This window comes from Peromyscus leucopus, chromosome 4, assembly GCF_004664715.2.
Source record: "Peromyscus leucopus breed LL Stock chromosome 4, UCI_PerLeu_2.1, whole genome shotgun sequence".
NCBI classification, from domain to species: Eukaryota; Metazoa; Chordata; class Mammalia; order Rodentia; family Cricetidae; genus Peromyscus; species Peromyscus leucopus.
Window position 1 is genome coordinate 46372094 of NC_051066.1, and position 27847 is coordinate 46399940.

Sequence of the window (27847 nt, forward strand, 5' to 3'; positions counted from 1 at the left end):
GTTAGCAGTGGTCCAGACCAGAGTAGGACCTCAGCAGGTTCTGAGCCTAGGGCTGGAATGCAGCCCGAGAGTCAGAACCTCCAGGGTCTGCGAGGTGGGCAGGGCGAGAGCCTCACCAAAACAGGAACGTAGTTTGGTGAAGTTGAGATTTCTGGATGGTGTAGAAGGAAAAAAAAAAAAATCAGCAGGAAGGCTGAAATGGCCAAAAATGTGCACGGAGACCAGAGAGGTGGTGGCTCCGAAGTCAAGGGCCCTCCCCGACTCCCGCCTCAAACCGATCCAGTGACGCAAAAGGGCAGGGGAAAGAGCGTGCACTACCAGGTGGAAGCTTGGGCCTCGGCGCCCGCCGTAGAGATCGTGACGAGGCCGGCGCGTTGCCCTGGAGCCCACAAGACGCCGCAGGACCGCCACAGTGGACCGCGTCGGCGGGCAGCCTCAGGCGCCATGTCTGTGCTGGACGTGTTGTGGGAAGACCGCGACGTGCGCTTCGACGTGTCCTCGCAGTGAGTCTCTGCGACGCGCTGGGACCCCGCGATTGCGCTCCCCCGCGGTCCCCGGCCTTGCCCTGGCCGGCTGCTCCCCGGAGTGGGAGCCCATCCAGGCTGCGACCCTCCGCGTCCAGCGCTGGAGGGGACGGAGGGCAGGGATTCCGGAGAGCAGGGCTCCAGAACAAAATCCGGAATAGCATTGCCTCTGAACGCTTAGCGTGACTGTAAAATGAGGGCGCTGGGAGGGAGAATTCTCCAAAACTCCCGACCACGCAAGTCCTGTGTCGGGACCAAGCTTGACTCGAAAGCTTTCCGAGCTTATCAAACGGAAGCCCTGTTTGTGAGGAGTATGCTTTAAAGAGAAGATGGTTAAAAAAAACCTTCCTGCCCAGATGTCGAGGGTCGGGGGCACTGAGATAGTGTTGGAAAACATCAAAGTTGAAGTTCTTGGATCAATAAATATGGAGCTCCCAGCAACTTCCTAATAGTGCTTTATCATGAACAGCACCTCCTTAATTGGAAAAATGAAATATTGGTATATTCCTCAGTTTTTGTGGTAATTGGACGCCTAACACGGTTTTAGTTCCTTTATGAAGTCAAAAGAAGGGATATTTGTAAAATTACAAACTACCGTAACTCACTGCACACCTTTTATGGCTTTTCTATAGTTCTGGGGGGCGGGGTATCTTAATCCAAACAAAACTCCAGTTTTCATGAACATTCTGAGTTTAGCAGACAGTTATCACACACATACTTTTTACTTTGCTGATAGAGACAAGAAATAAGAGGGGATGCTAATCATGCATCCTTCCTCATTCTAGTGCAGGAGATTTACACACCAATGGCTGTGTAAACACTAGTGAGCAAAAGGGCCTGGGCAGACAGCTCAGTAAGAGTGCTTTCAGTGTGCACGATGCAGGAGGGTAGGTCAGAAGTTAACATGCAGAAGTCAGACCTTTGTTAGGGCTCCAGGGATCAAACTCAGGTCATCAGTCTTGGCGGCAGCTACCTTCACTTGCTGAGCCATGCCACTGGCCCCCTAAGGATACCTCTCATACAACTCTTTTTAAAATCATCCCTTCCATAACTGCCTCCTGGCCTTCCTCTACTCTGAAACCTCTCGGGGCTTGTCTGTTGCCCACAGAATAAGGCCTGTCATCGTGGAGTTCCAGATTCTTCGACAGGTGTTTCTCCCCAGTCACCCAACTATACTTCTCTCACTGCTCAGTCCCCTTTCTTCCCGGCCGCCTCTGTTACCTTTCTTGTTCCTGTTTTTCAGTCATGCACTCTCTACTCTCTTCCTTTTATTATCCAAGACTCTACTTCTGGATCTAGCTGACTCCCAAGTGGCCCTGGTCAACCCAGGGCTCACTGACCGCATTGTCTGGAAGTTATTTCCAACTGCGTGAGCACTCAGTGCTGTGTGCTTACACTGTTGTGTGTCCTGTGCCTGTGTCTCTTCCCTAAGTAGATTGGGAGCAGATAGAGGTGAAGTTATAACCCTCACCGTTTTGTGTTTATTTTAGACAGATGAAAACAAGACCTGGAGAAATCCTTATTGATTGTTTAGATTCAATTGAAGATACAAAAGGAAATAATGGGGATAGAGGTGAGTAGACTTGAGTTTTGTATCTGTGGTTTAATTTTTAAATGGTTATTCACACTAGCTGGAGAAAAAGCATCACATGTAAATGTAATTGTGAGAAGAACAAAGTTAAGTCCACAGATTTTTCTCAAATAGAAAAACTGGTACGTATTAATCCTACAGATAGGAAACACAGGTTCTCTCTCGGCTTTAGCCCATCGGTAGTGAGTCTTGATTCAAGGCATGAGATTTTCTAGTGTAATGGTTAAAACTCCAGGAGCCCTGTTTGTAAGCATCATAGAATAGTTCTTACCCTTGGATCTACCTCCTGCTAAAAGAATACAGAATGGTAAACATTGAATATTCATGGTTGTGGTATCTGTGGTCACACTTCACCTTAATCCTGAAGTACTGCACAGTCCCCTCAGAATGGCCCCTAGAGGTGGACATGTGCAAGGACAAAATTTAGTGCTGCACTGAGAAGTCTGTCAGTCAAGTAGCAGAAAGCCCTGTGGGAGATTTTTGGTTTTTTTTTTTGTTTTTCTTTTTTTTTTTTTTTTTACTGCTACTGAAAAACAGCTAGACTCTAACTTCCTTTCTGAATCGAATTGCCTGAAGCTAAAAACTTTAAGCAAAACTTTAAGCAGCTGTCCCTGGAGCCAGCATCAGTGTGCAATCAACAGGGCCTGAAGCTCACTAGTATTCCTCAGAGGGCGGGGTGGGGTTTCTGGAGGAGAACTTAAGGAAGAATCAGGGGCCAGGAACCCACCTCATTCAGATAAAGGGATCAATGTGTCCTGGGGAAGGGACAGTAACCTCACTGCAGAACAGGCTTAATGCAGCTTTTGGGTGGCTATGTGTTCTCCAGGACTTCGTTCTGAATTGTCCTACTAAGCCGGTTTTTTGTGAAGAAGCTGGTGTTACGATAGCTGCATGTACATCCTGCCAGGTCTAGGGCCTGTGCTTATAGGCATGCTTACATATCTCTCTCTCTCTCTCTCTCTCTCTCTCTCTCTTTATTTATTTATTTATTTATTTATTTATTTATGTTTTTTGTTTTTCGAGACAGGGTTTCTCTGTGTAGCTTTGCGCCTTTCCCGGAACTTGCTCTGTAGACCAGGCTGGCCTCGAACTCACAGAGATCCGCCTGCCTCTGCCTCACCCAAGTGCTAGGATTAAAGGCGTGCATGCTTACATTTCTCAATGATCCAGGTGTCAGTTGGGCCGTGGGGAGAGTGAAGTCTTGGTTTGTGCTTTGTGGGACAGAATAAAAGTTTTGCTGTTGTAAGGCTAAATTTTAGTGAAAAGTGAGTTGCCTTGAGGAAGTCAAGGGAACCTTTGGTTGTTCCTATATCGACTGACTAGAAGGCTTTTGTGACACTCCATCCTCCATAATAAACAGAGACCGTGGATAATAAAACATTTTTTTTTGATTCATCAAGCATTCACTGAGTGAAGCATCCTGTATCAGTACTTTGGTGTATAGAGAGTGTCCTAGTTAGCTTTAATTGTCAGCTTGGCGCTGCCTAGAGTTGTCTGAAGGGAGAAACCTCAACTGAGGAATTGCCTAGATCAGATTTCGCCTGTGGGCGTGTCTGTGGGGCTTTGTCTATTAACTGATGTAGGAGGGCAGCACCATCCCGAGGTATCACAATCCCTAGGCAAGTGATCCTGGGCCCCACAGGAAAGCTCAGCTAACTGTGAGCCCGTGAATTAGGAAGCCAGTAGACAGTGTTTCTCCATGGTTTCTACTCCAGGTTCCTTCCCTGACTTCCCTCAATGATCGCTTGTGACCTGGAAGTATAAGCCAAATAATCCCTTCCCTTCCAGGTTGCTTTTGGTTAGTGTTTTATCACAGCCAACAGGAATCAAACTATGACAGAGAGCAGAGAGGCTTTCTGGGCTTGGGGAACGTAGCTCGTTGGTAGCACTCAGGAAGTGGTCATAGGAAGATCACAAGTTTGAAGTCACCCAGGGTTTTTCTTTTGCTCAAAACTAAGGGGATGGGGAAGCCTGGCTACACATAATCCCCTCACGGTACTAGAATCCTATTAGAACTCGGGAAGCTTTGTTTAAATGAAGGTTTACAGGAATGTGCAGAGTGTGTGGTTTATGTGGAGGTAGAGAGGGGATGGGGAGTTCTGCCCTCCAACCCTCTGCATCTGCTCCTGTCGGGCAGTTTCCAGGTGACCAACTTAAAGCTATGCCATTCAGGACCCCTGTTTGTTTTTGTTTTTGTTTTTAATTAATTAATTAATTAATTTTTAATGCTGAATGCCGTTTATTGAAGGAGGGAGGAGGTCTTCAATACAGGCTTACAGCACAATGGGAGAACCCTGGAGGGCAGAAATTCGCTACCGATGTTTTACAATCTTGCATCTAAGCTGTTAATGCCCATTATGCAGGATACACAGACAAGGAACTTCCCTTAAGCATTCAGGAGGATGGAACCTGGCAGGGAATTAGCATAGGGAGGATATCAAGGTCAAGGCAGGACCCCTGTTTTAAAGCTGTGAGTACCTCAGAAGACCAGCAGATTTAATCCACTCCTAAGTACTCTGTCATGAAATTATCAGATTAGCGCTGTGCACTGGAGCCGTGGAGAGTGATGTGAGCACAGAGATTTCATACTGGGGAGATTAGAAGAAACAAGGACAGAGAAAGAAGCCCAGGCCTGGAAGAATGGACATGGAGCTGCAGGGAGGGCTCCTTCAGGAGAGGAGAGGCCTCACAAGACTCCTGTAACTTGTAGGAGATAAACAGTGAGCAGAAAAATGGTGAAGAGAGTTGGCTGGGAGTTTTGTAAGGCAAACTGTCAGCATTCCATAACTTTTTTTTTCTGGATATGCTAATAAAAAAGTATAAAAGACAAACTGTTACCTAAGCGAAATGATTCAAGGCAATCAGCACCCCTGTAATTTTTAAGTCGTAAAAATTAGTTTGTAAAGCATTAAAATATTAAGCCAAAATAGAAGTACACACCTCTAGTCCCAGCCACTTAGGTAGCCGAGGCAGGAGCGTCAGTGGAAACTGTGAACTTGAGAACAGCCTGTGTGATAAAGTGACATTGTCTAAACAAGGGTGGCTTTATGGGACCTAGTATAACAAAGCTGGTGAATCTGAAAGAGCAGGGTAGGCAGAGAGGAAAGAAGGGTGTGGGGGAGAGAAGGAGGGAAGGAGGGCTGGAGCTGGAGCTCTCTGGTAGAGCACTTGTCTGTCAAGTCTCAGGTCCTGGATTCAATCATCATTGTTCCCCCTTTCAACGAAAAAAGGAAAAAAAATAGAACCACTATTAACATTTTATTAACAGATTTTAATTAAAATATAATTTCATCATTTCCTGTCCTCCCTCCAACCCTCCCAAGTTCCCTCACACTCTCTTAACAGTTTTTTAATGTCTATTATTTGCCAACAGCTATTTTTTATATCTGTATATGTAATTTCACTTAGTAGCATTAATTCAAAGCAGACACCCTTCCCCTTTTTTCATAGGTGGTAACTGAGAAGCTGCTCGGCTTTTCTAGTATTACATAAGTAAATGATGAGCCAAACTACATCATGTCATCTGTCTTAGTTAGGGTTTCTATTGCTGTGAAGAAAGAAACACCATGACCATGACAACTCTCTCTCTCTCTCTCTCTCTCTCTCCTTTATATTTTACAGCATTGAGTAAGCATGCCCACTTCTCCTCAATAGATGTTTAAATTAATTTCAGAAAAGTAGCAAAGAGAGTGCTGGAAATTTTGGATAGTATAGTCAGCCCTGTGGTTTCTCCGATGAGGGCTGCTGTCTCCACCCCTTTGTCTAGAAAGAGTGTATCAGCAAAGTCTTGCTTCATCAGTCAGTCTTGGTCCACCAGTGACCACGGCAACTCTCAGAAGGAAAACATTTCATTGCATTTGGCTTACAGTTTCAGAGATTTAGTCCGTTATCATCATGGCAGGAAATACGGCAGTATGTAAGGCAGACATGGTGCTGGAGAAGGAACTGATAGTTCTGCATCTTGATTCCCCGGGCAACAGGAAGTGAACTGTGTCCCACACTGAGCATAACTTGAGCATAGGAACCTCAAAGCCCACCTCCCCAGTGACACACTCCTCCAACAAGGCCACACCTCCTAATAATGCCACTCTGTGTAGGTCAAGCATTCAAACACTTGAGTCTATGGGGGCCATACCGCTTCAAACCACCATGTCCTCTCTTTGCTTTGCTTTTGTTTATGTTTTTTATTTTTGAGAAAGGTCTCTCTAAATAGACCTGGCTGCCCTGGAGCTCTTGTAGACGAGGCTAACCTCAGACTCAGAGATCTACCTGCTTCCCAAGTGCTGGGATTAAAGGCAGGCAGCACCACGCCAGGCCCTCTCTCCCTTTGAGACAGGCTGTCACTATGTAGCCATGGCTGGTAGCCTGGAACTCATAAAGGTCCACCTGCCTTGCCTCGGCCTCAGCCCCTGCCTTCCCAGTGCTGGATTAATTAAAGGCGTTCACCACCACAGCGCTCTCCTTAAAATTGTTCCGTCTGCCCCAATTTTAAGCCTAAACTCCAACTCAATTTTATTACTAGTAGGATTGCCTCTGAACCTCTTGGTCTAGCATTGAGGAACTTCTGCTTTGAGCGCAGTCAGCCTCTCTTGCCTGTGCCGCTAACAGAGTTAGCCCTCTAAGCACGTGGTTCGTGTGAGGGAGAGCTGTCGGACTGGAGAGACAGACGGCTCAGCACTCAGGAGCTCCGCCTCCGCACTTAGAAGGACCAGCGTGGTGCTGTGCACACCTGGACCACCAGCACTGAGGCAGGCTGGGGCAGGAGGATCCCCGGGGCTTGCTGCCTGGAAGAAATAAGGTGGAGAGCGGTAGAGGAGGCCAGCTGATGCTCTCCCATGTTTTCTGCACCTCGTGCATCCACAAGCGCATCCACACAGGCACCCAAAGTGAGAACTGCTGAGAGACACTCATGGCACTTACGTTTCAGTGACTTTTCTCACGTCTGTGACAACGTACCTGACAAAAGAAACTTAAGGAGGGAAGTGTCTATTTTGTGTCTCGGTTCCAGGGTGGAGTTCATCATAGCAGGCAGTTCATGACCGCAGGGGCTGCCTTGTCCAGCTCATACTCGTTCCTTTTTCCTTTTTAATCATATAAACCAGACTGGCCTCAAACTTGGTATCATGTTTGAACATCTATTCCTTGTGACTGCACACCTCAGGCACCTGGATGATCTGGTCCTTGTGACTGCACACCCCAGGCACTTGGATCACAGGCATGCAGTACCATGCTCATTCTGAGCACATGGATCACAGGATGCAGCTTCCACAAGTGCTGGCCATCGGACCAGCAAGCTGTTAGCCACAGCTTCCATTCCCACCTCATCCCTGTGCTTCGGAAAGGGCCGTCAGCTAACCTGTTCTCACTTTGTCTTCAGGTAGACTCTTAGTAACAAACTTAAGAATCATCTGGCATTCCTTGGCGTTACCCAGAGTCAATCTCTGTAAGTATTCTTCTTAGATAAGATGCTAAGGGGGGAGGGGAAAGATTCCTCTTTCAGGAAAGTTGGATGGTAGATTTTGAATTTAAAACAAACAAGCAAAACATCTAAAGTGCTGTGGACAAGGCTCAGTGGTAGGCACTTGCCTAATGTGCTTAAGGCCCTAGGTTCAATCCCCAGTGCTGTAAAAACACAGGAGCGATTTTCTTTTAAGCTTATACCATGAAGTATGTGGAAATATAAAATTATTGTTTGAGAAAACAATCCGAAATCAAAGACTGATCACATACTATATCCTAATGCAAAAGAAACGATCTGCTCATATCTTTCAGTCTGTTCGTGTTGTAAGGCGTATATGGGATTAGTGCTTTCGTAGGGGATAGTTTTTGTCTTTACTTTTTTTTTTTTTTTGGTTTTTCAAGACAGGGTTTCTCTATGTAGCCCTAGCCGTCCTGGATCTCACTCTGTAGACCAAGCTGGCCTTGAACTCACAGAGACCCACTTGCCTCTGCTTCCTGAGTGCTGGGATTAAAGGCGTGCACCACCACCACCACCACCACCACCACCACCACCACCACCACCCGGCTCTTTACATTTTTTGCACACTGTGTATGTGCACGATGTGTGTGTGGGGTGGGGCTGTGCGTGCCGAGGGACAGCTTTATGTGTCAGTTCTCTCTTTCCACCATTTCCGTTTCTGTGGGCTCTGGCCATCAAATTGAGGTCTCTGGGCTGGTGCAGCAGGTGCCTTTTCCTGCTCAGCCATCCCTGCCCCTTGTCTGGTTTTGATTGTCTTTGAAAACATGCCATACAGTTTCTATTGTTTATGGCAGATGTAGCCAGACTTTCTTTTGACGTAGCGGTGGTAAGGTTTTTTGTTTTTGTTTTTATTGTTTAGTAAATGGTATCATATGGGTTTTAGACATTTTTTTTCCCATGTTAGGAATATTTTTGTTTGTTCAAAGCACAGCTGACCCTCAAGTTCTTGTAATAATATCCTTCATTCTTTCATTATTTTTTTGAGGTGGGGTCCCGTGTATCCCAGGCTCGCCTCTTACCTGCTGTGTCACTGAAAATGACTTGAACTTCTGAGTTTGCTGCCTCCGCCTTCTGAGCGCTGGACTCACAAGTGTGGGCCGCCTCACTCTGTTTATCCGGTGCTGAGGATCAAGCCCAGGGTTCATGTTGCTGAGAGAGCTCTACCCACTGAGCTACATCCCCAACCTCAATTTGCACAGTTTTCATACAAATTTTACAAGTTGTACTTACGCTCATGTTTAGTTTTCAAAACTTTAAAGTTCTAGGTTTTTAATTGTTTTTTACAATATTATGTTTCTCACTTTACAATATCATACTCCTTACATTCTTTGTCTTTTTTTAAATTTTAGCTATTGGTTACAACTGCATATTGAGTATTACAACAAGAACTGCGAACTCCGTAAGTCTGAAAAAGTCTAATGAGGTAGATGTACAGTGAGGAAACATTGGAGATTTAAAGTCGAGACTTGCTGCCACCTTCCATGGGAACTTGCTCTGCAACTCTGAACTCTGTAATCAATTTGTCCTTCCAGAAACTACGAGGCCAAACTGAAGCGCTTTATATATTAACAAAATGCAACACCACCCGGTTTGAGTTTATTTTCACAAATCTGGTTCCCGGGAGCCCCAGACTTTTCACTTCTGTGATTGCAGTGCACAGGTACAGACGCACCTCTCAGACCGTTGACTATGCCGAGTAGTGGTGTACTGGTGTAAAGGATGAAGTTCAGATGTACGACAGTATCTTCGCTGCAAACATCCCAGGCATTTAGAATAATACACTTCCTTATTGAAAGAATTAATAAAGCGAATAAGATGCCAAGTGTAGTGGTGCCCATTTGTAATCCCACCACTCCAGAGGGTAAAGCAGGAAGATGAGGGGGTCTGGGCCACCCTGGGCTACATATCACCACCCTTTGGGAAATGAAAGACGACAGGAAAGATTCTACTAAATTAGCTCCAAGGTAAAAAATTTCAAGTAATGAGTTTAAAAGATTTTTATAGCAGAAATAGACATTCAGAAGTTTTCCCTAAATAATTTATAATTATTCAGATTATTAATAATGCTTTTCCAAACATCTGTGTACAAGTGTTTGTCTCAGGATATATGAGGTGTAGCTTGATGGCTGAGCACTTGCCTGGCATGCTCAAGGTCTTGGGTCCTATCCCAAGCTCTATAGCAACACATATATATTTTTCAGCTTTCATGGTCAGACACTTAAACTATAGATCTTGATTTGACTTAAGAAGTGATTGATCAAGCCAGGCAGTGGTGGCGCACGCCTTTAATCCCAGCACTCGGGAGGCAGAAGCAGGCGGATCTCTGTAAGTTCGAGGCCAGCCTAGTCTCCAAAGCGAGTTCCAGGAAAGGCACAAAGCTACACAGAGAGAAACCCTGTCTCGAAAAACAAAAGCAAAACACACGCACACACGCACACACACACACACACACACACACACAACGTATGTATATGTATATTGTGTTCTGAGCCTGCAGGACGGCTCAGCAGGTAAAGATGCTCCCTGCCAAGCCTGACGACCCAAACTCTGTCCCCAAAACTGACGTGGCAAGAGAGAGCTGACTACCACAAGTTGTTTTCTGGCCTCTGCACATGTATGCACATACATACACAAACATAAAAAACAAAACAGAAAAACACTATGTTCCTGCCTAAATGAATAGAGCACAGAGCAGTTCCATTCTCCTACTGGTTATGTCTTGAAGATAATGGACGAAAGGAAATTAAGATTTACAGACAGAAGGCAAACCCTACTGCTTACCAACGTAACAGAATCCTAGCGAAAGGGAAACCTGGGTTTTGTTTTTCCTCCCTCTCCCTCTCTGCCCTAGATCTCTTTAGCATCGACACAGTTTTCTATGCATGGATGGATGCAAGCATAATGTTTTTAGACTGTAGTGAACAGAGTAACGGACCTGTGTCAAAGTACTGCTAACAGGGACTAGCAGTGGGAATGAAGGAACGGATGTCACAGTAAATATGTCAGCGTTCTGCTGCCATGACGGAAAACTAGAGTTACCCATCCTTACTGAAAACTATTTTTTTTTTTTGTTCTTTGGGGTTTTGGTTTGTTTTTTGAAGTGGTCTCACTCTATAGCTCAGGCTGGCCTAGAACTCATTATGTTGTCCAGGATGGCCTCAAACTGTCAGCAATTCTCCTGCCTCAGCCTCCCAGGTGATGAGATTATAGGCTTGTGCTCCCACAACCGCTGAAGAGTGTTTGAGTTCACCACAGCTGAGTGATGTCCATAAGCTTTAACAGCTATGTAGCAGTAGATGAGTAAACATAGCCTGACGCACAGTTTCTGTTTGGATTGATTGGTCTTTGTTTTATTCTTTTCCATAGAGCATATGAAACTTCTAAAATGTACCGTGATTTCAAACTGAGAAGTGCAGTCATTCAAAACAAGCAGCTGAGGTTATTACCACAAGAGCATGTGTATGATAAGATCAACGGTGTATGGAATTTATCTAGCGACCAGGTACCGTGGAAAGTAATGAGTCTTTTGGGACTGTTTCCACAGCATTTCCCACTCATCATTGGGTTTGTGTAATTGTTAAAACTAGCATTAGAGATCTGGATAAGTTACAGCTTTAGATATGAAGTTATATCCTGATTTTCATGGCCTTGTGCCCTTTACATCAACTTCTGTTCTATACAGAACCAAGAAGTGTAGTGGGCCTCTAGTTCACTCCACTTTTCCATAGGTGAGAAACAGGGAGCCGCACTTGCCCAGGCACCACGACACACTGTTCTTCATACCACACTGGTAGAGGCGAACCATGATGTGAAGAGGACAGATAGAAGTATCCCCCTGAGTCGGGGTCTTGTTATGTCGCCCTGGCTGGCCTGGCACTCACCATGTAGAGCAGGCTGGTCGAGGATTTGTGGAGAACCTTCCTAGTTCTGCTTTCTGGGTTGCAGGCTTAACAAGCATGCATGCAGCTCCACTGAGACCTTTTATCCTGTGTGTGTGCTTAGCTTTGGGACAGGGCCTTGTTATATAACCCAGTCTGCCCTGGAACTCAACTTCTTCAGCTGAGTACTGGGCTTCAGAACCCACTAACTCACAGCCACTAGCCCCAGGGAGATGTAATGCCTCTGGCCTCCGTGGATGCTATCACCCACATGTACATATCCACACAGACATAGTTAAAAATGGGTGTGGCATGGTGGCCACAGCCTGCCTCCAGCACTCAGGAGGCAGATGCAGCAGTTCTCGGTGGGTTTAAAACCAACCTTATCTACCCATGAGTTCCAGGCCAGCCAGAGCTACAAAATAAGAGCCTGCCTCAAAATAGGTAAATGTAATTTCTAAAAATGTTTCATTGTTTTTGTTGGTGGTGCTGTTTATTTTATCTTGTGTGTATAGGTATCTTGCCTGAGTTTATATCTTTATACAACATGTGTGCCTGGTGCCTATAGAGGCCAGAAGATAGAGGTTACTGGATGTCTGGTACTGGAGTTACAGACTGTTGTGAGCTGCCTTGTGGATACTGGAATTGAACCTGGGTCCACTGAAAGAGCAACTCGAGCTCTTACCCACTGAGCCATCTCTGTAGCCCCAAGTTTTGTCTTTTGAGACAAGGTCTCACCGTGTAGCCCAGGTTGGCCCTAAACTCCTGGTCTTCCTGCCTTAGCATCCCAAGTCCTGAGATTATGGGGTGAATTACCATATCTGGCTGTAGTTTTTGGTTTTTTGGTTTTGCTTTTGTTTTTTTTTTTGGGGGGGGTGTTTTTTTTGTTTTGTTTTGTTTTTATTTTTGGTTTTGGTTTTGTTTTTTTGAGATAGGTTTGGTTTGGTTTGGTTTATCAAGACAGGGTTTTTCCATGTAACAGTCTTGGCTGTCCTGAAACTCTCTTTATAGACCAGGCTGGCCTCGAACTCACTGAGATCTGCTTGCCTCTTCCCCTTGAGTGCTGAGATTAAAGGTGTGCGTCACCGCCACTGCCACCACTGCCTGACTGGCTGTAGTTTTGATGTAGTCAGTATTAAAGAGTCGTCAGATGTCTCTGATAGGTTGATAGGGGTTATAGTGTGGTTTTATTCTCAGTTACCATAACTCCTTTGCTTAGGCATATCTCAAGTTTTGAATAATAAGTATAGAAAGATCTAATACTTAAAAAATGCTATGTATCAAGAACTATATTAAAAGCCTTTTTGTTGGGGAGGGGAGTTGGGTTTTTGTTTTGTTTTGTTTGTTTGATTGATTTTTTTCAAGACAGAGTTTCTCTATGTAGCCCTGACTTATCACTCTGTAGACCAGGCTGGCCTCGAACTCAGAGATCTGCCTGCCTCTGCCTCCCAAGTACTAGGATTAAAGGCATGTGCCACCGCCACTTAGCTAAGGTATTTTAAAAAAAAAAAAAAAAAGCCAAAAAAAAAAATGGGTTATTTATTCAAACCCCCATTTTACATTTGACAAAATACACCAGGTAGAATTTTGTAGGTCGGTGAAATGGTTCAGTGGGTAGAGATGCTTGCATGCAGCCTTGACAGCCTGAGTCTGGTTCCTAGATCCCATAAGGTGGCCAGAGAAAACTCACTCCAGAGAGTTGTCCTGTGAATTCCACTCATATGCACCTGTATGCGCGCACACGCACGCACACACGCACGCACGCGCGCACATACACACACACTAAATTTTTAAAAATTTAGAAAGAACTTTGTCCTCAGACAAATATGCTAACTTGAATGTTTTAACTGTACTGGTGTCCTATTGCTTAATGACTCCGTCGGGTCCAGGCGTTCAGTCCTCTGATTGTGCTAGCCTGTAAACAGCAGAGTCAGTGGTACTCCATAATACTCAGTTCTTGTGTTAATCTACTGCTGTGATAATCAGAATTATTCTGGGTCTCATAAACAGATTGGGAACACAAGCAAGCAATCATGGACTGACCTCTCTCTCTCTCTTCTGCAGGGAAATTTAGGAACTTTTTTTATTACCAATGTGAGGATTGTGTGGCATGCGAATATGAATGACAGTTTTAATGTCAGCATCCCGTATCTGCAAATCGTAAGTCTGTGCATTCAGTGACCTCCTTTCGATCTAGAACAGTCCCACGGTTAATCACTGCATGTTTGGGTGTATATGCGTTCTGGGTTTTTTCCTTTTTATATTCCACGAACTAAAAGAATACTTTTGGGGCCACCAAACCTGAGTTCAATCCCTGTGACCCACATGGCGGAAGGCCAACCGACTCCAAAGGTTGTTCTCTGACCTCCATACATACACACTTTGGCATACATATGTGTCCCTCCCAAATAAATAAAGTAAATAAATATAATTTTTAAAATACACTTAAAAGTAAGTAAATAAAAGCATAGCTTCAAAATATTGATTTTATTATTTTAACAGAGAAAAGACAGTGTATTTATAAGTTAGGCATAGTAGATACTTTTAAATCAAATACTAGAGCAACAAAGACAGGATTTCCACAAGTTCAGGCCTAGTATACATAGCAAGTTCTAGTCCAGCCAGCCTTGGCTACATAGCCAGACTGTTTGTCTTTTAAAAAATTAATAGTAGTTATCAACTTGCTGGGGGTTTTTGTTTTGTTTTGTTTTGTTTTTGTGGAACTAGGAATTGACCCTTGCATATGCTAGGCAAGGATTCTGCCACTCAACTTGCTATTAAGAGAGTAATATGCACAAGGTGTGGTGGGCTCTTTCTCTCTCCCACCTCTGTCTTTGTCTCTCTCTGTCTCTGTCTCTCTGTCTCTCTCTCTCTGTCTCTCTCGTCTCCAAGCTCTAGGAGGTAGAGGCACTTGGATCTCTGTAAGTTCGAGGCCAACATGGTCTACATAGCAAGTTCCAGACCAGCCAAGGTGGCATGGTAAGACCATGTTTCAAAAATAGATAAGAAAAAGGACTGAAGGACTAGGGATGTAACTCAATGATAGAGCGTTTTGCTGTTATGTTCAAAACCCTGGGTTCAGTCCCCAACACTGAAAGAAAGAAACAGCTCCCCAAGAGGCTGAGAGGTGGCTCAATAGTGAAGAGTGGTTGCTGCACTTTCAGGGGACCCCAGTTCAATTCCTAGCCCCGATATCAGATAGCTCACAACCTCCTGTTACTCCAACACCAGGGGATCCGCCACCCTCCAGAGACACATGCGTGGCATACACACAGATACATGATCATACGTGTAAATAAACATTAGTAAAAAGGAGTAAGCCAGTAAGCAGCAATCCACCTTGGCCTTGCTTCAGTCCTGCCTTGAGCTCCTGCCATGACTTCCCTTCACGATGGACTGTGGTTAGGACACATAAGCCGAAATCAACCCTTTCCTCCCAAGGTTGCTTTTCGGTCATGGTGTTTTATCACCGCAGTAGAAGCCCTACGAAAACAGTATCACTTTGTGCTCCATGATCAACAGTCAAGACGTTGAACCAACGCACGGCCCCTGCTGGTGCAGAGCCGTCCTTCTGGCGGAGGAAGCAACACATTAAATGGATAATCATACATAGTTTGATAGGAAGGAAGTCTAAAGAAATATGATCATTTTTTTTGTCTGTGTACTGGAGATCAAACCTAGGGCCTTGTACAAACTAGGCAAGGACTCCCCCAGAAATAATTTGTCATCAAGGCTGGGAAGGTATGGTAGTCTACATGGGTGTTTGATAAATTGATGTTTGTATATTGTCTATCGCTTGGTTTTGTTTAGTTTGAGATTTTTTTTGAGGCAGAGTCTCTAAAGTGCTGACTGATGAACTCACCATGCAGCCCAGGCTGGGCCTCAAATTCACAGCACTCCTCCTGCTGTGCCCACCCAGGAGTTGGGGTTACAGTAGGATGCCACCATGCACAGTGTCTGTTGCTGCTCCCTCTGTGTTCATTTATGTGGCTAACCTAGCCTGACCCCTGTTATGCTGAATACTTACTGAGTAGTAAACAACCTTGTGCTTTCTGTTCTTCAAATAGAATACTTTTTGTTATTTAAGAATAGAGTTGCCAAATGTGGCCTCTGGAATGAATTCAGCCTGACCCAAACAGCTTGCAATATGATATATCACAGCTTGTCACCGTGGTAGTCATACTCCAACTTCAGCTCCAGCTTCAGCCATTACTCTACTCCACAGGGCCAAGCTGTGTGTGTGTGTGTGTGTGTGTGTGTGTGTGTGTGTGTGTGAGAGAGAGAGAGAGAGAGAGAGAGAGAGAGAGAGAGAGAGAGAGAGAGAGAGAAGAGAGCGCATGAGTGCCCGGTCTGACCAGCCTGTGTCACCTAGTTAGACAGGTGGAGATCGATGTTTGTTTTAGTTTTCTATTACTGTGTTGAAACACTATGACCAAAGCAACGTAGGGAGCAAAGGATTTATTTTGGCTACACTTCACTTGCTCCCCAGGAAACAACTCATTAGGCTTTGAGCACTTACTGGCTTTTCTAGCCCGAAGTTCAAATGCCATCACAATCCTCCCAAAAACACATGGGCTCGCACAAATTCCAAGTGAGTGTTTCTGTTGCTGTGATAAACACCCTGGCCAAAACCAGCTTTGGGAGGAAAGGCTTGTTTCCGCTTATGATTCTACAGCACAGTCCATCACTGGGGGAAGCAAGGGCAGGAACTCAAACAAGACAGGAACCCGGAGCTGATACAAAGGCCAGGGGGGATGCTGCTTACTGGCTAGCACCCTCGTGGCTTGCTCAGCCTGATTGCTTGTAGAACCCGGGACCACCTGCCCTGAGGTAGCACCACCCAGGTGAACAGGGCCCCCTCATACCAATCATGGATTACAGGCTTGCCAGCAGGCCAGTCTGCTGGGAGCATTTTCCCAGTTCAGGTGATCTCCTCCCAGATGACCCTAACTTTTGTCAATTTGACAAAAAGCTAACCAGGGCAAGGTGTGAAAACAGAATGGTGTACATATCATAATCTTGATTCAGGAGCCCCGAAAGACACTGGCTCCTCAAAACTGAAAATCATCGGCCTTTTGTGTAAAATCTTCAGAAGACCCATTGATCACGCGAGTCAGGGATAGCTGAATCGGATGGCTCTAGGTATTTGTCTTCTGTGTGTGGCTTTGTCATTTGCCATCTCTCTTCAGTCCGAGTCTTGTCGTTTACTGATTCCTGCGGGAAGAGGGTAGAGAGGAGGAACTTCTGCCGTTCAGACTATGAAAAGTAGTTCTTCGGCAAAAGTGGATGTGGTGGCTCATGCCTATAGTCCTAACACTCAAGAGGCTAAGACAGGAGGATTTCCCAGAGTTCAAGGCCAGGCTCGGCTTCATGGTTAGTTTCAGGCCTGCCTGAGATATGAGACTGTTCTTCAAAAGTCAGGGCTACAGCACATTACATAATTAAAATGTGTATTGAAGAGTTACTACCATCAGATAATAAAAATGTGTGTTTTTTTCTTCTTCACTTTATATAGCGTTCAATAAAGATCAGAGATTCAAAATTTGGTTTGGCTCTTGTCATAGAAAGCTCTCAACAGGTAAGATGTTTTATATTTTTATTAAACTGGTAAATTTTTAACATTGTGTCTAGGTTTTTAGCTGTTATTTTATAGTAACCAGTTGACGTGCAAGAGTTTCAGCAATAACATGAAGATCTATGAAGTGTTTGAAGTCTTATAGTACCTGTCTCCATAGGAAAAAATCCTTCCTATGTGTTTGTGACCAGAAACTCAGGAGCCTCCTGCCTCAGCCTCCTAAGTGCTAGCTAGGATTGTAGGTGTGGGCACCGTGTTACCTGTGCCGGTTTGCTCGTTAGACAGATAAAATCATTATCATCATTGTATTAATAAAATTGTGAGGGAAATCACTGTACTAGGTCAACATAGTTCATACTTTATCTCAATCTAATAACTCCATGAAATGTCTTTTTCCCCCTCTTACAGACCAGGATACTGGGGCCTGGAGGGGTTAGGCACATTCCCCCGAATCTTGAGCTGGTAGGGATGGGACTGTATTTTCATCCCAGGTTATCTGACTCATACTTGCTCTGGATATGTAGAGAAGCACATATCCTCTGAGACTTTATGTTCTCACAGACTGAGCAGTATCTAATTATAAACTGCTGTGTGCCCATTATGTTGTGTTTTTACAGAAGTCCCTTTGGGACTTTTTTTTTTTTTTTTTTTTTTTTTGGTTTTTCGAGACAGGGTTTCTCTTGTGTAGTTTTGCGCCTTTCTTGGAGCTCACTTGGTAGCCCAGGCTGGCCTCGAACTCACAGAGATCCGCCTGGCTTTGCCTCCCGAGTGCTGGGATTAAAGGCGTGCACCACCAACGCCCGGCTCCCTTTGGGACTTTTAAAGTACTTTACTTATGGTCTTGAACTCTGTGTAGACCAGGCTGGCCCTGAGCTTGTGATCCACTTGCCTCTGCCTCCCGGGTGCTGAGGCAGCAGGCATGTGCAACCATGCCTCCAGATCAGTTTTTTTTTAAAGGATTTATTTATTAATTATGTATACAGTGTTCTGTCTGCACATATTCCCTGCAAGCCAGAAGAGGGCACCAGATCTCATTACAGATGGTTGTGAGCCACCATGTGGTTGCTGGGAATTGAACTCAGGATCTCTGGAAGAACAAGCAGTGCTCTTAACCTCTGAGCCATCTCTCCAGCCCCATCCAAATAAGTTTTTTTTAAGTGAGTTATCCGAGGTACCCCCAGGCCCCGCTCTCTCGAAGCGTACTCAACAACTGTTCTTCCTTCTAAACAAGGGGGGAGTTACAAAATGACTCCTAGATTTAAAAATGAATGCCCACTCTCTCTTTCCTGTGGCCTGTTACTGCCTTTTACTAAGTACTGCATCCCAGGAACTGTACCAACAGGACATACTTTATCCTGTTAATTAACAACCACTTGAGAACCATTTCATGGTTTGCTAAAAATGGAACTTAGAAAGAGTAAGGAAAGAATATTGTCCAATATTAATTGTTGATCCAGAACTGAACCCAAAAGTATGTGCTTTTAACACAAATATGCTCTTACCTTTTATAGTATGCTACTTTAAAAACATACTCTTTCCACCAGCCTGCAGTCAATCATAGTCCAGATGCTTTGCAAACCCTTCAAGGAGATAACTTCAAATGGACCGTTTTTTAATGGATAGTCTATTCCTTCTCAAGACCTAGTCCAAACAAACAAACAAACAAACACCTTAGTTCCTTTGGCCATCACACTCCACTGTGCATATTTTTCATCCAGGAAGATGAGCTTGAGTTTAAAGATGAAATTATGTGCAACCTGAATATGTCCAGGGAGCATGAGGGAGGCAGGGGTTCAGGGAGGGAAGTCAGAAGACCTCATGGGTTACTGCCGCTGGCAGCTCTTCCCTGACTCCCTGGAGGCTCCTGTACTCTTCTGTTCTTGTGTTTGCAATTTTCAGAGCACAGAGTTTAATTTCTTTTTTTTTTTTAAATAGATTTTTTTAAATTTATTTATTCATTATGTATACAGTCGTCTGCCTGCATGTATGTCTGCAGGCCAGAAGAAAGCTTCAGATCTCATTATAGATGGTTGTGAGCCACCATGTGGGTACTGGGAATTGAACTCAGGACCTCTGGAAGAAAAGCCAGTGCTCTTAACCTCTGAGCCATCTCTCCAGCCCCGAGTTTACTTTCTTTAGAGCAGCTTAGCTGGGATCCTCCAGAACAAGGACAGTTAGCCTGCATTCATCTCATCCTGTAGGTATTGCCCTCAGACTTGGCTTTTGTTTTCATTATTTTTTCTTACAGAGTGGAGGATATGTTCTTGGCTTTAAAATAGACCCTGTGGAAAAACTACAGGAATCAGTTAAGGAGATCAACTCACTTCACAAAGTCTATTCTGCCAGCCCGATATTTGGAGTGAATTATGAAATGGAAGAAAAGGTAATTTGTTCAATATCATGGATATAGAGTTTGCTGAATTGCTTCCCTACTACCTATGAAATCCAAAAATAAACTCGCTGTGTACAGACTTTAAACATATATGTAGACCTGGGTCAAGTGAGCATGGCCTCAGACTGGCCATCTGTAATTGGTGACTAGTACTGCCTTCTGACCGATTGCTTCTCTGGTCATTCCTCTTCCCCAGCCTAGGTGAGCAGCCTATTCAGGAAAGCGTCCATGCACACGCCTCCTCTGATGCAGGCAGATTTGAGTTGGTCATTCTATCTGCTTTAGGTTTGGCCTCCCACAGCCGCATTAGCTTGGACAATAAAGGCCTCATGGACACCATCCTGTTCCCCACTGTCCCCCCATGCAGCAAATCCAGAATCTGCTCCATCAGTGTGGCCCATCTCCATTCCTGTTGGTCAGTGCCTCTGCCATGCTAGGTTGGAGAAATGTTACGGGTGTCTGTGTGTTTGCTATCTGGCCGTCGACTTGGTTTTGAGCTAGGGGGTTTTGGCCACGCTGGTCTTGGAGCTCCTGCCTTACCTTAGACTCAGCATCTCGACTGCTGCTACCTCAGACACACACAACTGTGCCCAGCTAGTTTTGAGATGTTTTGAGTGTCGTGTCTTCCTCGTCTGTTCTGGTTTGGTTCCAATCCCTGCTCTCCTGGCGCATCAGCTTTCTTGTGGTCTGATCATCTGTCCCTCATCATCTGATCTGTCACTAGCATCCTGTCTACACTGGTCCCCTTGCCCCAGGCTCTACCTCTGGCTCCCCGTTGCAGTCCCATCACTGACCACTCCATCACAGGTTCCCTTGCTCTCTGACCCTTGCTGGGGCCCCAGTGTGCACCCTAATGTCCATGTCTAGCCCTATCCACTCTCCTCAGTTCCCTTGCTGGCATTCAGACTGCTGAACCATACCCCAACCACTACCTCTTCCATCTGCTTCTGCAGCTCGACTACGGAGTGGAGCCAGAGAGGACCAGGAAGCAGGCTGGGCAGTGGGGATTATTCATGTCCTCTGACTTTACTGAGGCGTTCCGCCTTTCACCCTCCCTTCTCTGCATATTCCTCAGGAATACCATTGGCTACTCCAGCGGCTGGCATCTTTGGTTTTTATTTATTTCGTGGATGTGTTCTATGGCACGTGTGTGGAGGTCAGAGGACAACTTTCAGGAGTGAGTTCTCTCCTATCACGAGGGTTTAGGGACAGTTCATCATGCTTGTCAGCCCATGTCTACCTGCTGAGCCATCTCCAGCCCCTCCAGATTCTTTAACTTAGATGTTTCTGGATGCCTTATACATCTACTTTTCTAATCCTAACACTGTCAACTTATCTCATTTCTAAATACTCTTGAATATTGTCACATAGATAAGCATCTCAAATAATAGAAATATACATTTTAATTATTGGAATGTTTCGCATTATTTGTGTATGTGCATGTATGTATATGTGTGTAGAAGTCCGAGGACAACTTTTGGGAGTTGGTTCTCGTACAAAGGATCTGGGGATCTGGGATCAAACTCAGGACATCAGGCTTGGTAACAAGCCATGGAGAGAGATTGCTGGCCTGATACTGAATTTCTTTTCATTTTTAAAAATTATTTTATTATATGCAGGGTGTATACCTTTAACCCCCGCACTGAGGAGACTGAAACTGTGTGTCAGAGGCCAGCATAGTTTACGTAGCAACTTCCAGGGCAGCTGATCTACATAAGGCAATCCAAATGAATTATTTATGTGTGGGTATATGCTTGTGTGTGCAGGTGCCTTCAGAGCCCAAAAGAGAGCGTTGGACCCCCTGGAGCTGGAGTTAGCGGTGGTTGTGAGCCCACTGGAGTGAGGACTAGACTCAGGCCTCGGAAAGAGCAGCAGTGGTTCTCAACCACTGAGCCGTCTCCCCAGCCCCCCAGAACTGAATTCCTTATTTCATAAGTTATTTCATAATTTCATTATCCAAGTCAGTAAGATGTATCAGACCTCAAACAGGACATTGCTAAATGAGCGTAGCCTTGGCATGTTTCTTATTTCTAGTATTGCCAATGGTAGCTGTGCTCAAAATCTTGGGGCTTTCCTTCATGTTCTCCATTATCTTGCATATTAATTTGATTCTCCCAGTCTTCCCTACTCCTATCCCCCCCTTTCCATTCAGATTGTGATCGCTGCTCCTGCGTGAGGAATGGTGTAAAGTCAGCAAGTCTGGAACCTGACTTTCGGTCCCAGGCACCTAGCTTCACTTTTCTCACAGTTACTTGTCCATACCCTGCTCACAGCTGCATGTACATACACCCTCCTCACAGCTGCGTGTACAGACCCTCCTCACAGCTGCATGTGCATAACCCTCCTCACAGCTGCATGTGCATAACCCTCCTCACAGCTGCATGTGCATAACCCTCCTCACAGCTCCATGTACAGACCCTGCTCACAGCTGCATGTACATAACCCTCCTCACAGCTGCGTGTACATACATCCTCCTCACAGCTGCGTGTACAGACCCTTCTCACAGCTGCGTGTACATACATCCTCCTCACAGCTGCGTGTACAGACCCTTCTCACATGCAGGGCACACAGAAGATTTTGGTAGCGTTCCACTTGTCCTCTCTAGCTTTCGTTTCTTCTCTCATCTTCTTTGACCCTAGCTCTCATCGGTAACTAGCCATGGTCACCCACTCTGACTTCTCAGATGCCTTCTGAGTTCTTCAGGGTGGCCTTTTCTAACCAGCCCTTTTCTGTCTGAAAGAGAAGTAATTAAGATAAGGTTTTTCTTTTAAGAATATCTCAAAAATTAAAAGTGGGGCGGTGGTGGCGCACGCCTTTAACCCCAGCACTGAGGAGGCAGAGGAGGATCTCTGTGAGTTCAAGGCCAGCCTGGTCTTCAAAGTAGATTCTAGGACAGCCAGGACTGTTACACAGAGAAACTCTGGCTCAAATTCTCTAAATACACTAAATACATATACCTTTCTGTTTTAATTATTTTGATGATGTTGACTTGATTTAAAACCTTACGTTTAACTTTTACAACTCATTAGTTTTAATATAGAATATGAATTCCAGAGTGACTTTGCAAGTATCTGCAGTTCTCACCGTAGATTTTTCTAGAAGAACTTGTTCCATATTGACTCTGACACCTTAATTTTCAGCCACAGCCCCTTGAAGCTCTGACGGTTGAACAGGTTCCAGATGATGTGGAAATAGACTCCGATGATCACACGGATGCTTTTGTGGTGAGCGCCAGAAAGAACTAGTAGAGTTTCTGTGATGTGTGTCTGAGTCATGTCTCACTAATAATGGTGTAGCTGTGTAAACTGTTGTAAAACTTGAGACAATGTGAGTTTGAGGGAAATTTTTTTAAAGTGAGAGAATTTCTTTTGTGAGAATACTTTTAAATTCCCAACCTAGGAAATAATTTGAGAACAGTTATTTAGAGGATTTGATTTATGATAATTTAAAGTCTTTACAGAATTCATCTTTATAAAATGATTTTTTTCTTTAATTTACATTATTTTAGAAAGATATGTATTTGAGCAGTATGCTTCCCTGTTTCCAAATAGGCATTTCTTAATTAGCCAATGAGCTGGGTGTGTTAGTACAAGCTTTTAACCCCAGCACTCAGGAGGTGGAGGCAGGTGGATCTCTTTGAGTTCAAGGCCACTTAGTGAGAGACCCTGTCTGAAAAAAAATAAATAAATAAAGTAATGCTTTCTAATGTTTTCATATCCTACAGTCTTAGGAATCTGACCATAACACATACCTTCCTTCCAGCAACGAATGGTTTCAAATAAAGATGTGAAATTGGCATGAACCACCCTTGAACTGTATACTGATACACTGAAGTGCTCCTTTGGTTTGGTTTCTTTCCGGGTGGGTTGGTGGGTTGGTTGTCTCTTTTTGTTTTGTTGTGGTTTTTTTTTTTTGTTGTTGTTGTTGTGATTTATTTTACATTGAATTGTTTGTGTATTAGTATGTGCACATAAGTGCAGGTACCCATGGAGGCCAGAGGCCTCACATCCACCGCAGCTGGAGTTAGAGATGGTCGTGAGCCGGCTGCTGTGAGTTGGGAATTAAACTACATGTTCTTCGCTGCTGAGCCATTTCTCCAGCCCCTGGCCTTGAACTCTTGACCCTCCTGCCTCCAAATCTCCAAATTCATGTGCTGGGATTTCAGACACCACACTTTTTTGTTTGGTTGTTTGGTTGATTTTGTTATTGTTGTTTCTTTGTTTTTTTATTTTTTGAGTCAGGGTTTCTCTGGGTAGCCCTGATTGTCCTGGAACTCACTCTGTAGACCAGGCTGGCCTTGAACTCAGATCTGCCTGCCTCTGCCTCCAGAGTGCTGGGTGGGATTAAAGGCATGTGCCACCATGCCCAGTTCTAGGTGATTACCTTGGTTTTTTTTTTTTTTTTTAATGATTTATTTCTTTTTATTTTTATGTGCATTGGTGTTCTGTCTGCATGTATGTCTGTGTGAGCGTGTCAGATCACTTGGAGCTGGATTACAAAGGTGCCATGTGGAGGCTGGGAATTGTTTTGGGGTTTTTGTTTGTTTGTTTTTATGTGCATTCATGTTTTGCTGTGAGTGTCAGGTCCTCTGGAACTGGAGTTAGAGAGAGTTGTGAGCTGCCATGTGGGTGTTGGGAATTGAACCCGGGTCCTCTGGAAGAGCAGCCTGTGCTCCTAACCGCTGAGCCATCTCTCCAGCCCCTCTGCCACCATCTGCTAAAGCAGAAGCAGAGAAGTCATCTTAAAGCTCCAAAAACATTGTTTCCTTTCAAGCGAACAGTGCGGTACATCAGTTATAAAGCCTGTTTGCTTAACGCGTGAAGCACAACTCTTACAGACATTAATACTGGCACAAGAAGTGTAAAATGTGTTGTTGTTCTGTTTTAAAGACAGGGTCTCACGGTCTGGCTTCTCACTCAGACACAGTTCTAACCTGCCTCTGCCTCCCCGAGTGCCGGGATTAAGGGCCTGTACCACCGTAAGAAATAAGTGTTGATGGCATCGATGTAGGTAGAGGAACTATTAGATGCACAGTAACCAAATGTGAACTAGACTTAGTTACCAAATCATTCTGAAAATTAACTACCTGTTCCTTAGACCCTGATTTAGTTTGTATGAAGCTTGTGAAATATCATTTTCTCTATCTTACAGGCTTATTTTGCTGATGGAAATAAGGTAAGGACATTTTACCTACAGTTTTTGTTGTTGTTACTGTTTTGTTTTTTTGAGTTTCAATATTGCAGCATCTAGCAGTCACTAACTTAGCGAAACATTTCTTGTTTTTCCTCTTCCTTGCCCATCTTCCATTCCCACCTCATCTTCTTGCCTTCCCCAAAGCAACAAGACCGAGAACCTGTGTTTTCAGAAGAGCTGGGGCTTGCAATAGAGAAACTGAAGGATGGCTTCACACTGCAGGGACTTTGGGAAGTCATGAGTTGAGCTGGAGTTCTATTTAAATATATCTCAAGATTAAAAGACACCACTTGCCTACTCTAGGCATGGAATAGTTTTTACAGTATAGCTTTTATATTTTATATTTTAAGAAAAGCTTTTAATAACTAAGGAAAAATTTCTTAATTTTAGAAAACTGGCAGTTTTCTAAAAATTATATTCAAAATTGTAACTGAAATGTATCTGGTTTGTAAATGTTTATATTGTACCTAATACTTGTAAAATAGCACTTTACAGATATTAAGTGACTATATCATGTTGGATTTAATAAAGATTTTATTCAGCACCACTTAATGTTTTGAAAGTATTATTTTTAAAAAATCATTCTTAAGAAATAACTAAATACTTCTTTTATTATTTTATTTTATTTTATATTTTATATTTTTTTGAGACAGGGTTTCTCTGTATAGTCCTGGCTGTCCTGGAACTCACTCTGTAGACCAAGCTAGCCTTGAACTCACAGAGATTCGCCTGCCTCTGCCTCTGGAGCACTGGGATTAAAGGTGTGCGCCACCACTGCCCAGCTCAAGAAATAACCAAATACTTCTTAACTACAAGTCTTGTTTAAATATATTATCACAGGACTGTAAATGTAAGACTCTAATACAAATTACAGTTCTGTTTGTTTGCTTTTGGGTCTCACTCTGCAGCTCTGGCTGTCCCAGAACTCACTATGTAGACCAGGCTGGCCTTGAACTCACAAAGATCTGCCTGAGGCATCCCAAATTGCAATTCTTAAACACATCATTTTTAGGGGCTTATTTTTGTAAAAACTAATAATTTTAGCTACAGAATGCTAGTCTGTAAATAGTATTACGGTGGTTTTGACAAGAATGCATTTGCTTTATAAGGAAATCATGTTGTCCACTCATTGACTATCTCCTTATTTGTATTCATTGAGGCTCCTTTGAAGATTTCTCAGATAATGTTTTTTGGACCTCACTGACATCATTCAGTTGTTTTGGCTACAGTGGCAGTCTAAAGAAAATTTATGGAATCTTTCAACAAATAATTGTACTTAGCCAAAGGCACCCTTTGTCATTAGTGAGAAAGGAATGAACACAAATCCATTTAAAATAAGACGTAATAATATGTACAACCATAGACAAATACACAGTACAACCTAGTGCTGCCCTGATTCATTAAAAATTGCTGAAAAAAATACTACGTATGGGTTTGTTCATGTAAATGGAAAAAGATTTCTCCATGCTTAAGGGATGGAGTCATAATAACCAGTATTTAGAGATCACAATAAAATGCTTCCATAAACATCATTCACTGCCGTTCAAGCAAGCGAGACTATAAACTGGTTCACAAGCAAGGAATCACCTCAAACGTCACACCCTGGTGTTTGCAGCTGACTCACTGATCTTTTCAAATGTTAGGTGTTACATGTGGAGAGAAATGAATCATTTGTTGTTGAAACAAGGGGAGCAGCTGTCAGCCCTGTCCAGAGTGGTCACACCTTTAATGACATCTATAAATGGAACAAGAACCTCTGAGCTCTCTCCCTGTCAGCTGTCGTCACTGTAGCAGCTGGCAGTGTCACCCACCCACTGTGGGGTAAACGAAAAGAAGAAGCCCTTTACAGAGAGACACCGTAAAGCTTGAAATACGCAAGTCCCTGATTTGGGAGTGTTTGCTCCTTCGACAAATACTCATGGAGCATCCATGAGGCCTGGGGACTGTATAGACTGACTACACAGACCTACAACACCAAAGCCGGGTCTTCACTGAGCTTACGTTGCGGGGCACATTTAAGAACACCAGCCCTTGGAACTCTAGCATCTCTGTAGCTCTACTGAGTTCAGAATGTGATCATGATTGTGGAGTAAAGGACTTCATGGAAGAAGTCTACAATACCATCTAGATAGAAGCGAAGGGACCCTTGGGAGAGGTGACGGGGTCTCACATAGCCCAGGCTGGCCTTGAGTTCACTATGCAGTTGGTCATTTTCCTACTCCACCTCACAGGTGCTGGGATTACAGGTGTGTGCCACAATGCCTGGCTGAGTTCTTTAAATCGCATCTTCATTCCGTATGGTATTCCATTGTTACCAGCACCATAAAGTAGACTCCAATATCATGTTTTCTTAAACAAGGCCTGCTTTCTAAATTATATATAAATATATATAATATATATGTACATATATATATTAGATGATGCAGCAGCACAGGCTGATTTTACTCTCTCTGGGGATAACATTTTTCTCAGAGGGTTGCATCTGTTCTATTTTTTAACTTTTTATTTCATGAAAGGACCTTTTTGGCCCTTAAAGTTACAAAATATTCCCAGTAGTCATAGGTACATAGGTCTTTTCTTTCCCCAAAGACTTAACTATTATTATTTTACTTTTTTGTATTATTGTTTGTCCGTTCATATCCCTTATATGGCAAGACAGAGTATGAATGAATTTGATAATTCAGTGGTAATTATAGTTTTCCTACCTAAAAATAAAGATAATTTAGAATATTTTAGAAAATTAAGTTTCTCTGCATTTGTTATTTCAGTTATGATGGAGGTATCATTTAAAAGGTTATATAAAACTGTTAAGTACATAAAAATCTTTATGTTTCCTCCTTGAAAAAGAAAATTCTGAGTAGAAAATAACATTATGCGCTTTAACATTTTAAATCATTGGACTCATAGCTTATGAGAATTGAAATGAACTCACCTCATATTCTTGACCTTGGCATCATTAATTCAGACAGCCAAGTAGCTTGCCACTAGGCCATTTTTAGAGGAGTGACTCATTTTTATGATCCATTTTTCTGTTATTTCAGTAAGCACTTTCTTGTGGATGCCCTTTATTAACATATATTCCAAGGCTTTCTATATTTCAAAGCCTTCCACTTCACCTGAATGCCTTGTTTCTTAGCAGTTTCCTTAGTGACCAGAAGTCCCAGTTGTTACTTTCAATCTCAGACAGCTGAACAAGTCTCCTTTCCAAACCAGCT

At 43.7% G+C, this 27847-nt stretch overlaps 1 protein-coding gene, 1 long non-coding RNA gene and 1 other non-coding gene across 4 annotated transcripts; 1 reads left to right on the plus strand and 2 right to left on the minus strand.

Moving 5' to 3' along the window:
• On the plus strand, positions 1-25184 carry Bbs5 (Bardet-Biedl syndrome 5). Of its 2 annotated transcripts, XM_028882004.2 has the most exons (12): positions 1-503; positions 2015-2097; positions 7493-7558; positions 8944-8993; positions 9127-9254; positions 10961-11096; positions 13537-13632; positions 16988-17050; positions 19296-19430; positions 22580-22663; positions 24591-24614; positions 24777-25184. In XM_028882004.2, exons 1-12 carry the CDS (start codon positions 199-201, stop codon positions 24876-24878), a joined length of 1272 nt encoding a protein of 423 aa, XP_028737837.2. In that variant the 5' UTR covers positions 1-198; the 3' UTR covers positions 24879-25184. The 2 variants fall into 2 exon arrangements, with proteins under 2 accessions (XP_028737837.2, XP_037060751.1); XM_037204856.1 differs by lacking the exon at positions 1-503 and having other exon boundaries at positions 7497-7558.
• On the minus strand, positions 5812-5933 carry LOC114701827. The gene has a single exon (XR_003735880.1).
• On the minus strand, positions 14165-27773 carry LOC119087846. Its single transcript, XR_005091336.1, has 4 exons — positions 27565-27773; positions 21987-22172; positions 18550-18688; positions 14165-16686 (listed from the first exon to the last, which is right to left on the minus strand). It is a non-coding gene; the product is annotated as an uncharacterized LOC119087846 (long non-coding RNA).
• Between the last annotated feature and the right edge of the window lie 74 nt (positions 27774-27847).

Excerpts from the sequence above, each read along its gene's own strand:
- Bbs5 (XM_028882004.2), top strand. The coding sequence starts at position 199 with ATGGCCAAAAATGTGCACGGAGACCAGAGAGGTGGTGGCTCCGAAGTC. Across the intron at positions 2,098-7,492 it reads AGGAAATAATGGGGATAGAG|GTAGACTCTTAGTAACAAAC; the intron begins GTGAGTAGACTT and ends CTTTGTCTTCAG. Across the intron at positions 8,994-9,126 it reads CAACAAGAACTGCGAACTCC|AAACTACGAGGCCAAACTGA; the intron begins GTAAGTCTGAAA and ends TTGTCCTTCCAG.